The 12,662-nt window shown below is 40.1% G+C and overlaps 1 protein-coding gene across 1 annotated transcript; it reads left to right on the top strand.

The window, feature by feature from the left end:
• Positions 1-2,443: 2,443 nt before the first annotated feature.
• Positions 2,444-8,341, top strand: LOC138644846 (gamma-crystallin-3-like). The gene is made up of 3 exons (XM_069733734.1): positions 2,444-2,501; positions 5,935-6,177; positions 8,013-8,341. The coding sequence occupies exons 1-3, from the start codon at positions 2,493-2,495 to the stop codon at positions 8,286-8,288; spliced, it is 528 nt and encodes a 175-aa protein (XP_069589835.1). The 5' UTR covers positions 2,444-2,492; the 3' UTR covers positions 8,289-8,341.
• Positions 8,342-12,662: the final 4,321 nt, after the last annotated feature.

The raw sequence follows: 12,662 nt of genomic DNA, 5'->3' as shown, positions 1-12,662 counted from the left end.
ATCACAGTCAAGGTATACCTAAATCAGGATGGTCCTAACCTCTTACTAACCTAATCATGTGTCAAAGTTATGTCAATGTGAATATGAGACGATCAGGTCCGGGTCCAAAATAGGGATAACCAGCAATGGGAAGCTATACAAACGTAATGTCCAGCTAAATGAAAGGGAGGCCACACCCTTACCTTCAGTGAGTGAGGAGGGGCTCAATCACACTTGCGATGAAATCAAACTAATACAATCCGATAAAAAAAATCGGATTGCATTTGGACCAATGTTATTGTATCATTGTATGTTCATCTGCATTTTTTTTTCCTGCTCAGATCGGATCACGACCGGACTGGAAAAAAGTTGCAGCATGCTGCTATTGTAATCGGAAATCAGATCGCATCTCGCAATAGAAGTCAATGGGTGCGAGAAAAAAATCACACAGCACTTGGACCATGCGAGTGCTGTCCAATTTTTACACACCAATCGCATTTGAAAAGCTGGCAATTCATGTGCCCTGTACAGTAATATCACAGCATGATAGGTTAAAATAGAATATATAGAATCGATATATACACATTGAAAACATAGATATATAGATGTCAGTGACACACACATACATATATGTATTTATATTAGATAGATAGATAGATAGATAGATAGATAGATAGATAGATAGATAGATAGATAGATAGATAGATGAAAAGACGGCAATTCATCTGCCGTGTACTGTAAAATCACTGCAGGAGCCGACAGGATAGAATAGATGGATTACATACAGTAAAAACAAATAGAATAGGTAGATATTCAAATGTTAGTGACACATACAATTAGTAAAGTTTATGTGCAGCTTACTGTACATGTACTTAATTAATAAAAGATTATTTTTCTGAAAAAAATGGCGTGGGCTCCCACGTAATTTTCGGAACCAGCAGAGGGACAACCGATGGCAGGGATCAGATGTGTACAGCCTGGGAAGGGGGTAATAAACATGCAGATTCCCAGGCTATTAATATCAGCTCACATCTGTATACTTAGCCTTTACTGACTGAAAAAAAGATGGAGGTTCCTCCTATAATTAATAACCAGCAAAGGCTATGCAGACAGCTGTGGGCTGATATTAATAGCCTAGGAAGGGGCCATGGATACTCGACCCCAGGCTAAAAACATCAGCTCTCAGCTGTCCCAGACTAGGCACATCTCTAAGATGCACTAATTCTGGCACTTAGCCTCACTCATCCTGCTTGCCCTGTAGCAGTGGCAAGTGGGATGAGAGTTGGGGGTTCATGTCCCCTTAGTATTGTCAGGTGACATCAAACCCTGAGGATAGAAGTGGAGGGGCATCAATAAGATGCCCCCATTACTAACCCCATAGTTATATTGTATAAAAACACACACCCAGAATAAAGTCCTTTAATTGAAAGAATAATACAAACTCCTTTAATAATCTTAATTAAGCCATACTTACGACCTAACCCATTCCACTGACGCCCTTGTCATCTCTAAAAGAGTTAAATATAAAAAACAACATTCTTCACCTTTCCACAGAGATGCTGCAAATCCATTTGTCCCATGATGGATCCAGCTCTTGATGGCAGGCTGCATGGATGCACCGTGTGCTCAGTATCTCCCTGAGAACTCCTATTACCTATCTGAGGGCACCAAGAGCATGAGAATTTTCCCACGGCACTCATGCTGATGTCAGGTGTGAAAAATCGGATTGTACTTGCATGAAAAACGCATGACACTCTCATTACACTCGTCCGACTTTGCAGATACAAAGTCAAACTGATTTTAAAATCGCTAGTGTGACTACAGCCAAAACCTGAAGCTTGACCCAAAAAAATGAATTTGAGTATAAGTTGGTATGCATGCAAAATATAGGAGCATGTTCACATTGACTTACTTCTATATATTGTATGCAGACCAACTTACACTCCATTTCGTTTTTTTGTTCAAAAACGGTGTTTCCTCAGTCAGTACCCTATGTTATTTATATGCCCTATTGATTTTACTTATTTACATACAGCAGGGCTAGGTTCATTTTATTTCTAGCTTAGATTTACCAATACAGGTCAGAAAACGAATGCACTTATAGGATACATCAGTCCCCCTATTTCTAATTTTAATGTCTATTATTCTCCAGCACATTTCAAATATTGCTTCATTTAGAATATTTTATGTTTTTCATGCCATCAGGTGAGGTATTAGAGGAGAGAATCAGGAGTTGCTTTTTTTCATTTTTGGACACATGAACAAAATGTTGAATGTCAAAAAAGCTAGTGGAAAAAAAACTTGCAAAGTTCTAGCAACTGCTTCTAGTAAGCATACATTAACAAAGGCAGCACAAAAAGAACACTGATGAATAAAGCTATACTGCACGTTTAACTTAGTAGACAGAAATGCTCGTTTTTTGAAGATCTGCTGAACACAGCAATGGTCAGTATATATAAAAGGACACAGTCATTTCTTTCTCCAGTACCTCTCGTAAGAACTCTACAGCCAACATGGGAAAGGTAAGTGAGGTCTATGATGTTAGCAAGGATTAGAACTGCATGTCACACATAATACATAGTTGCAATATAGAATTGTATTTAGTATTTTCTGCCTTTGCAACTGCAAACATAGTAACCTATGGAAATACAAAAGAGAAAATGGCACAACAAGTTGTTTTTTTCATAATTTATCCAAAAATATTCACCACTGTAAACAAATCAAACAGATGGTGGTACGAGCTTGAGCAAGCTTCTGAATTACAGGCAGACAGACAGTCGGAAGCTTGCTCGAGCCCGTACCACAGTCTGTCCTCTGCCTTTAACACAGTGGACCACTCTGCATTACTACAGACCCTCTCATCTCTTGGCATTACAGACTTGGCCCTAATTTGGATCTTGTCACACATAACAGACAGGATATTCAGCGTCTCCCACTCACACCCCACCTCCTCACCTCGCCCCTATCTGTCAGAGTCCCACAAGATTAAGTCCTAGAGCCCTTGCTCTTCTCCATTTGCAGCTTTGGCTTGTGACAACTCATAGAATCTCACAGCTTTCAGTATCACATCTATACTGATGACACACAGATCTACCTCTCTGGACTAGATATCACCTCCCTACTAACCAGAATCCAACAATATCTGCCCACTATTTCATCCTTCTCTGCTAGATTTCTAAAACTTAAAAAGGACAAAACAGAGTTCAACATCTTTCCCCATCTCATTTGACCCTCCCACCAAACCTATCCATTAAAGTAAATGGCTGCTTACTTTACCCAGTCCTACAAGCTCACTGCCTCAGGGTAATCCTTGACCCTGATCTCTCCTTCAAACCACATATCCAAGCCCTTTCCACTTCCTGCTGACTCCGACTCAAAAATACTTCCCACATCCGTACATTCCTCATCCAAGAATCTGCAAAAACCCAGTTCATGCCCTCATTATCTCCCGCCTTGACTATTGCAACCTCCTGCTCTGTGGCCTCCCCTCTAACGCTCTCGCACCCTATCTACCTGTCACCCCACTATTCCCCGGCCTCTCCCCTCTGTCAATCCCTGCACTGGCTCCCCATTACCCAAATACTCCAGTTGAAAAGCCTAACCATGACATACAAATTCATCCACAACCTGTCTCCTCCATACATCTGTGACCTCAGCTCCCGGTACCTACCTGCTTGCAACCTCCATTCCTCACAAGATCTCCTTCTCGGCTCCCCTCTTACCTCCTCTTCCCAGAATCGCATACCAGATTTCTCCCGAACATCCCCCTTTCTCTGGAACTGTCTACCACAATATATCAGACTCTCATCTACCATGGAAACCTTCAAAAGAACCTGAATACCTACCTCTTCTAACAAGCCTACAACCTGCAGTAACCACAGATCCACCAAACTGCTGCACGACCAGCTCTATCCTCACCTACTGTATCCTAACCCATCCCTTGTAGATTGTGAGCCTTCATGGGCAGGGTCCTCTCTCCTCCTGTACCAGTCGCGACTTGCATTATTTAAGATTACTTTACTTTTTTTTATTACTTATACCCCTTCTCACATGTAAAGCGCCATGGAATAAATGGCGCTATAATAATAAATAATAATTGTAATAATAATATATAAAAATACTGGATGAAATATTTTTTGCATAAATTATGAAGAAAAACAACTTGTGCCGTTTTTTCTTTTGTATGGACTTTTAGCCAGTTGGTGGGAGCAACTCCTATGCGGCTATTTTATGTATGGGACTTTAGTATTAAATAAGCCACTTTTTCTATTTTTGGATAACCTGTAGAAATGGCATGAATAACATTTTACTATTACTGTACTCTAAAGGCAGCTAAAAAATAACTAAAGCAGCCATGGGAAGTAAACCCCTAACTTTAGCACGACCTATTACTTTTTCTTATCAGAGATCTTTGCCAAGTAAATAAGAGGAAAATCAACACTGGGTCATGTTGTCTTCTTTTTAACAAAAGACTGGGAATGCTGGTGAGGAAAGGGCAACAAGAACTGGTCAGCTCTGATTTAACACAACCAGTTGGATAAACCAGACATAAATCAGTAAGGGATTGAATTAAAAGAACCACTCCTATAAAATGTTTTATCCTATTAATATATTGCAGTCATCATATTATATGGCAATGTATACTTACAATTGCTCATTTTGACCTTCTTCACAGCTAATTCTTCTCTTTTCCATTAGGTTTAAGACATCACGTGATAAAAACTGACTAACTGAATTCTTCTAAGCTCTATGTAGAAACAGGAAGTTAATTTTCCCTGCATGAGGATGATAAGGGAGCAGCTGGGTCAGAAGTGGAAGAGGACAATGATTCCTGCAGTGGCAAGAGACTTCCTATTTCTACACAGAGCAGAGAAAAGAGAAGAATTAGCTGGGTAGAAAGGCAAAGTGAGCATTTGTAAGTACATAGTGCTATATGATATGACTATTGCAGTATACTAAAAGGATAAGCACTTTGATGGGAGGAATGCTTCTATTTAACCTTCCATTACTTTGTTTTACCAATTCAGTTTACTCATATTGTCTACATATAATTACAAAACATATGTTGCAACTTGTATTGTATTAGGAAATGTGGAAATTGCAATGTTTGTTTCCCAATATCACAATCTATTATAGAGATACATATAAAAAAATTGATAATCATATCAAAATATTTATTTCGAAAAGTGTAAGGTAGTGTTATTCTCATTGCATTACTTATCTGAGCCTGCATCATAGCCAACAGATGCAGGCTGCAATATACAGTCAGTATCTGTATGTAATGTATGCAATAGCAACAATTGCTGCTGAGCTTCAGTCACTGCTACTTACCCCTTAAATCTCATTGTGAATCTCTGTCTTGGGGAAGTGCCATTTCGAGTGATTGGGGTACCAATGGGTTGCTATGGCAGTTTGATGCAAGCTGAAGTCATCTATTTTGGCCATGTTGATACTCATGTGAAGCCCAGCTACAGGTTAGAAGTTAGCTATACAATATACACATATATATGTCTGGCATCACTTTGATTTATCTGACCTGAAGACTCTTGATGCATAATAATTTTTATAAAAAAGAGAACAGCATTGCATTTTTTTCTCCATACCACCGCTCTTGGAATTTATTTTTTTCTCATTTTCCAATACATTGTATGGTAAGATAAAGCTACACCTCATCCCTTGAGAAATAAGTCTTCAAATGGTTTTGTCGACTAAAAAATAAAAAAAATCTATGACACTTAAAAAAGCAGGGAATTGGTGGAAAAGATGAATGAAAGAATTATTGAATGAACAAATCTTTCTGGCACAAACATTTATTTCCTGTACATGTTTTTTGCTCATTGGCCTTTCCCCTGTTTGCTTAAAAGGCTAGTTTGGCATCTTTGTTGAGATTTTCTAAAATATCTGTATTCTAATGATAATATTAAGGTAAAGATATGTTTAATTAATAAATTGCAGATCATTTTCTATGAGGACAAGAACTTCCAGGGTCGCTCCTATGAGTGCAGCTCTGACTGCTCCGACCTTTCCTCACATTTTAGTCGTTGTAACTCCATCCGAGTGGAAAGTGGAAACTGGATCCTCTATGAGCACACCAACTACAAGGGATATCAATACTACCTTAGGAGAGGAGAATATCCTGATTTCCAGCAATGGTTGGGCTTTAATGACTCAATTAGATCCTGTCATCTAACTACTCAGGTATGCATGATCAATAATGCAGTTTTAGTAGGCGGTACTAGAATTTTACACAGAGACACAGAGATTGTTGGATTTTACTCATTTGTAGAATGTTAAACAATAACAATGAATATTCGGTGTTGATAAGAGGGAAATTACATGGGTTTGGCAACCTTCACAGCGGTGCTTACAGGCTTTACAGCAAGTAGAGACTGCAGACGGTGAGCGCTCTTTGACAAGATATCTGGCCTCTGACACTGCAGAGGTGGCCAGTAACCTAGGCAAAAAGAAGTAGACAATAAAATTAAAAATCCCTTTATTCCTTAGAAGAGAAATAAATTGCAAAGTTGTTTGTTTTTAGCAGCACCTTGTAATTTTATCCATCTTTGAATTTAAGAAAAACCCTTCAACCATTGTTATATTGTTACTAGGAGTCCATATCCCTGTGCAAACATCTGCTTTATGCCACATTAGGTGTCTAAATAAGTTTATTTTATCTTTTACTTCAATGAAATTTATTTCAATATTTAATTAAAATATTATATTCAATACTACAATATTCTTTATGTTGCAATTTACAGTGCCTTGCGAAAGTATTCGGCCCCCTTTTCCCACATATTATGCTTCAAACATAAATTGTGAATCATTCCATTGTAGATTTTGCTTTATGTTTTGGATCATTGTCTGGTTGGAAGACAAATCTCCGTCCCAGTCTCAGGTCTTTTGCAGACTCCAACAGGTTTTCTTCAAATATGGTCCTGTATTTAGCTCCATCCATCTTCCCAGCAATTTTAACCATCTTCTCTGTCCCTGCTGAAGAAAAGCAGGCACAAACCATGATGCTGCCACCACCATGTTTGACAGTGGTGATGGTGTGTTCAGGGTGATGAGGTGTGTTGCCTTTACGCCAAACATATCATTTGGTATTGTTGCCAAAAAGTTCGATTTTGGTTTCATCTGACCAGAACACCTTCTTCCACATGTTTAGTGTGTCTCTCAGGTGCCTTGTTGCAAACTTTTAACAACACTTTTTATGGATATCTTTGAGAAATGGCTTTCTTCTTGCCACTCTTTCATAAAGGCCAGATTTGTGCGGTGTACGACTGATTGTTGTCCTATGGACAGACTGTCCACCTCAGCTGTAGATCTCTGCAGTTCATCCAGAGTGATCATGGGCCTCTTGGCTGCATCTCTGATCAATCTTCTCCTTGTTTGAGATGAAAGTTTGGAGGGACGGCCGGGTCTTGGTAGATTTGCAGAGGTATGATACTCCTTTCATTTCAATATGATCACTTGCACAGTGCTCCTTGGGATGTTTATAGTTTTGGAAATAATTTTGTATCCAAATCCGGCTTTAAACTTTTCCACAGCAGTATCACGGACCTGCCTGTTGTGTTCCTTGGTCTTTACGATGCTCTGTGTGCTTCAAACAGAACCCTGAGACTATCACAGAGCAGGTGCATTTTATGGGGACTTGATTACCCATAGGTGGATTATATTTATCATTAATAGGCATTTAGGACAACATTGGATCATTCAGAGATCCACAATGAACTTCTGGATTGAGTTTGATATACTGAAAGGAAAGGGGCCAAATAATATTGCACGCCCCACTTTTCAGTTTTTGAATTTCCACAAAAATTTAAAATACCCACTACATTTTGCTCAACTTCACAATTGTGTTCCACTTGTTGTTGATTCTTCACCAAAAATGTACATTTGGTATCTTTATGTTTGAAGCATGATATCTGGGAAAAGGTTAAAATGCCCCAGGGGGCCAAATACTTTCGCAAGGCACTGTAGGAGTATCATTTCAACTTGGTTTAGCTAACTACTGTATTTGCCTCTTATTGTAGCATCGAGGTCCTTTCATCATTAAGGTTTACGAAAAAGAAGATTTCAGAGGTCAAATGATGGAGTTCACTGAAGACTGCCAATGTGTCTTTGAGAAGTTCCGTTACCATGATATCCACTCCTGCAATGTCCTGGATGGTCATTGGATGTTCTATGAGGAGCCTAATTACAAGGGACGTCAGTATTACCTGAGACCAGGAGAATACAGGAGATATACTAACTGGGGTGCCAATAGCCCAAGAGTTGGATCATTCAGACGTGTCCAGCATGTGTATTAACTAACTGAAATGTTCTTCTGACAAATTTCTCATTAAATTGTATTCATCAAAAATATGCTTTATATCTTACGATTTGAATACATCACATGAAATGTTAGGTGTCTTTTTGGATTCAGTCTTTAGATATCTAAGAGATATGAAAATATTACACATAAATTGATGACTCTCTGTTACATCTGTTGGTATTTATCGATGATCCTAACAGCCGACTACCGAAACAACTGCTGTACGGAGAACTGTGCCAAGGAAAGCGAGCAGTTGGGGGGCAGAAGAAGCGCTATAAAGACTGCCTTACGGTGTCTCTAAAAAACCTGGAAGTCAACACCAATGAATGGGAAGAGCTTGCCCTGGATCGTCCAGGTTGGCGGGGCAGGATCACCTCAGGAGCACGTGCAGCTGAAGATAGGAAAATCTGTGACGCAAAAAGAAAGCGTGCTGTACGCAAGGCACAAGCAGAATCTGGTGTACTGACCACATCTGCTTTCGTATGTCAAGTATGTGGGCGAACCTTCAGGGCCCGGATTGGACTCATCAGCCACCTCCGGACCCATAACTATTAATTCTCTTCTAACCCTGAAGTCATGGTCATCTTCGAAAACGAAGGACGAACATTATATATATATATATAGACAAAATTGGAACAGCATCTACAAAATACCTTAGCACAGTGCAAAGCTTTCCCAGCCAGTAGTCCAATGACTTCCAACAATATGAACAAAATAAGAAAAGCAGCACAAAAAAATAAAGAAAAGGTGGACTTTATTGCCTGAACGGCGTGGCAACGTTTCGGATACAAAAATCCTTTTTCAATCCTTGAAAAAGGATTTTTGTATCCAAAACGTTGCCACGCCGTTCAGGCAATAAAGTCCACCTTTTCTTTATTTTTTTGTGCTGCTTTTCTTATTTTGTTCATATATATATATATATATATATATATATATATATATATATATACATATATATACCGTATATACTCGCGTATAAGCCGACCCATGTATAAGCCGAGACCCCTAACTTTTCCACAAAAAAACTGGGAAAACTTATTGACTCGAGTATAAGCCTAGGGTAGGAAATGCAGCAGCTACTGGTAAATTTCAAAAATAAAAATAGATACCAATAAAAGTAAAATTGATTGAGACATCAGTAGGTTAAGTGTTAAAATGTGCCACATATAATGCTCCATACAGTTCATTATGGACCCATAAGATGCTCCATATAAAAATGTGCCCAATATAATGCTCCATACAGTTCATTATGGCCCCATAAGATGCTTCATACAAAAATGTGCCACATATAATGCTCCATACACTTCATTATGGCCCCATAAGATGCTCCATATAAAAGTGTGCCGCATGTAATGCTCCATACAGTTCATTATGGCCCCATAAGATGCTCTATATACATAATGTGCCACATATAATGCTCCATACAGTTCATTATGGCCCCATAAGATGATCCATATAAAAATGTGCCACATGTAATACCACCGCAATAAAAAAAAAAATGATATACTCAGCTCTCGTTGCTGCCTGCTGCTCCTCAGCTTCCCATGTCTCCGCAGTGACTTCAGGCAGAGGGCGGCGCACACACTAATATGTCATCGCTCCCTCTGAACTGAACAGTCACTGCAGAGGATGCGGAACACAGAGCGGCGGTGGAACGAGGAGAGGTGAATATGAAATACCTGCTCCCGGCGCGGTCCCTGGCAGCTTCTCCAGGTCAGATGGTCTCTGGAAGCCGGCAGCTTCTTCCTCTGTTCAGTGGTCACTGGTACCGCTCATTACAGTAATGAAAATGCGGCTCCACCCCTATGGGAGTGGAGTCCATATTCATTACTTTAATGAGCAGTATCACGTGACCGCTGAACAGAGGAAGAGCTGCCGGCGCCGGAGACCATGGGACATGCAGGGACCGTGCCAGGAGCAGGTGAGTATGTGACAGTCGTCGCTCCCCCTCACCCGCTGACCCCCCTGCCGACCATGACTCGAGTATAAGCCGAGAGGGGCACTTTCAGCCTAAAAAAGGGGCTGAAAATCTCAGCTTATACTCGAGTATATATGGTATATATATGAGAGAGAGCAACACCACACTTATAATTTCCATAATACATGAATGCTTTATCGTGTAAAAAACACTGTAAAGCAAATTATGACCTTTTTGGCAAAATATGACTGACAATTCTTAAACGCAAGTGATGCAATACATATAAAAATGTAAATGATGCTGTAGAAATGTCTGCAGCAGTAGTGTAGCTAATGGGGGGTTGAGGGGGCACTCACCCCGGGCTCTGCGGGGCCCACCCGGAGATACTCTACTGTTAACTGTATGGGCGTGCACAGCATGCCCATTTAGTTACACTCTGTGGCAGAGCAGGGAGACTCGATCTCCCTGCACTGCCACCCGACCACTTTGGGGCCCTTGAAGGGCCCTTGAGAAGGAAGGGGGGCCCAGTACTAGCACCAGGCCACCCACCCGTCATCGCAAGTTTAACTGTATCGGCTAGATGCTGATACAGTTGAAAGCACTGATGAGACAAGAAGCATCACGATCCCTCTTCAATCATTCCCCCTCTCTTCATCAGATGTCCCTGACGCAGACACTGAAAAGGGTCACAATGATGTTACTACTTGGCGCCCATTGTCAGGAGATAAGCGGGTGCTCGGAGCAGCTGGTAAATGAGGAGGAGAGGTGAGTATTGTATTCTTTTTTTAAGGGGAGCGCATTATACTATATAGAGTCTGCCTATGGGGTGCATTATACTATGTAGCATCTGCTTATGGGGAGTGCTTTATACTATATAGAGTCTGCCTATAGGGTGCATTATACTATATAGTGTCTGCCTCTGGGGAGTGCTTTATACTATATAGAAGAACAAGATACACGGCACTCTATAGATTTGTGAGTAGAGGTGCTCAAGTAGGGTTTCCAGCCCCTTAAATCAACTGTATCAAAAAACTTGGCACTCAATAATGCTTGTAGAAAATAAAGTCATTTATTTTGCATCAGGACAAACAGATCAGCTGTAGCTCGTATCTTCCTCAGAGCAAGTTTATCTGGAGCGTAGGATCTGGACATATAACCAGATGCATGAGTATGCTGACACTATATATATATAGTGTCACCATACCCATGCATCTGGTTATATGTCCAGATCCTACGCTCCAGATAAACTTGCTCTGAGGAAGGTCCACAAAGGACCGAAAACGTTTAGCAAGATACGAGCTACAGCTGATCTGTTTGTCCTGATGCAAAATAAATGACTTTATTTTCTACAAGCATTATTGAGTGCCAAGTTTTTTGATACAGTTATACTATATAGAATCTGGCTATGGGGGTACATTATACTATATAGAGTCTGCCTATGGGGAGTGCTTTATACTATATCGAGTCTGCCTATGGGGAGCGTTATACTCTATAGAGTCTGCCTATGGGGAATGCTTTATACTATATAGTGCTTGCCTATGGGGCTGTTTTATACTATATATAGTCTGCCTATAGGGGGGTGCATTCTACCAGAGAGTCTGCCTATGGGGGGCTTTACACTATATAAAATCTGATTATGGGGGTACATTATACTATAAACATAAACCATATAAGGTACCATAGGTGTAATGGTGCTGTTGAGACAAACCACGGTGCACATGTCTCACATCAGTGCACCAACAGGACTCTCCCTATCAGATATATATCACATTAGGAAAAAATTGGAGATAGGTCCAAATGTAACAAAATACAAAATTTATTAAATATACAACGTCAGTTATAATATACACAGTACAAGACTAGAATCGGGAAAAAGTGGGGCAAAAGTCCTGACAAACAAGATGGAACAATGGCCAGCATGGGTAAGGGAAACAGGCTAAGTGCCGTCAGTAAATAAATGAACCCAGGGTATAGTATCAGTATTAGGTCCAATGACTAGTTTAAATCAGATGTATAATGTAGTGCGCACTACCATCTGAGTACACCCCGGTTCATAAACCACCAAATGTGCTTACCCATGATATGCCAGGTCGGGGGGCATCGGTCCTGACCTGGCATATCATGGGTAAGCACATTTGGTGGTTTATGAACCGGGGTGTACTCAGATGGTAGTGCGCACTACATTATACATCTGATTTAAACTAGTCATTGGACCTAATGCTGATACTATACCCTGGGTTCATTTATTTACTGACGGCACTTAGCCTGTTTCCCTTACCCATGCTGGCCATTGTTCCATCTTTTTTGTCAGGACTTTTGCCCCACTTTTTCCCGATTCTAGTCTTGTACTGTGTATATTATAACTGACGTTGTATATTTAATAAATTTTGTATTTTGTTACATTTGGACCTATCTCCAATTTTTTCCTAATGTGATGTACATTATACTATG

The sequence above is a fragment of the Ranitomeya imitator genome, chromosome 7 (assembly GCF_032444005.1).
Source record: "Ranitomeya imitator isolate aRanImi1 chromosome 7, aRanImi1.pri, whole genome shotgun sequence".
Taxonomy (NCBI): domain Eukaryota; kingdom Metazoa; phylum Chordata; class Amphibia; order Anura; family Dendrobatidae; genus Ranitomeya; species Ranitomeya imitator.
The sequence above is the reverse complement of the archived record's forward strand: the minus strand, read 5'-3'. Positions and strand labels throughout refer to the sequence as shown.

What these genes read in the sequence shown, in the direction of transcription:
- LOC138644846 (XM_069733734.1), top strand. An exon ending in CCTGTCATCTAACTACTCAG is followed by an intron (nt 6,178 to 8,012) that starts GTATGCATGATC and finishes CTCTTATTGTAG; the next exon opens with CATCGAGGTCCTTTCATCAT.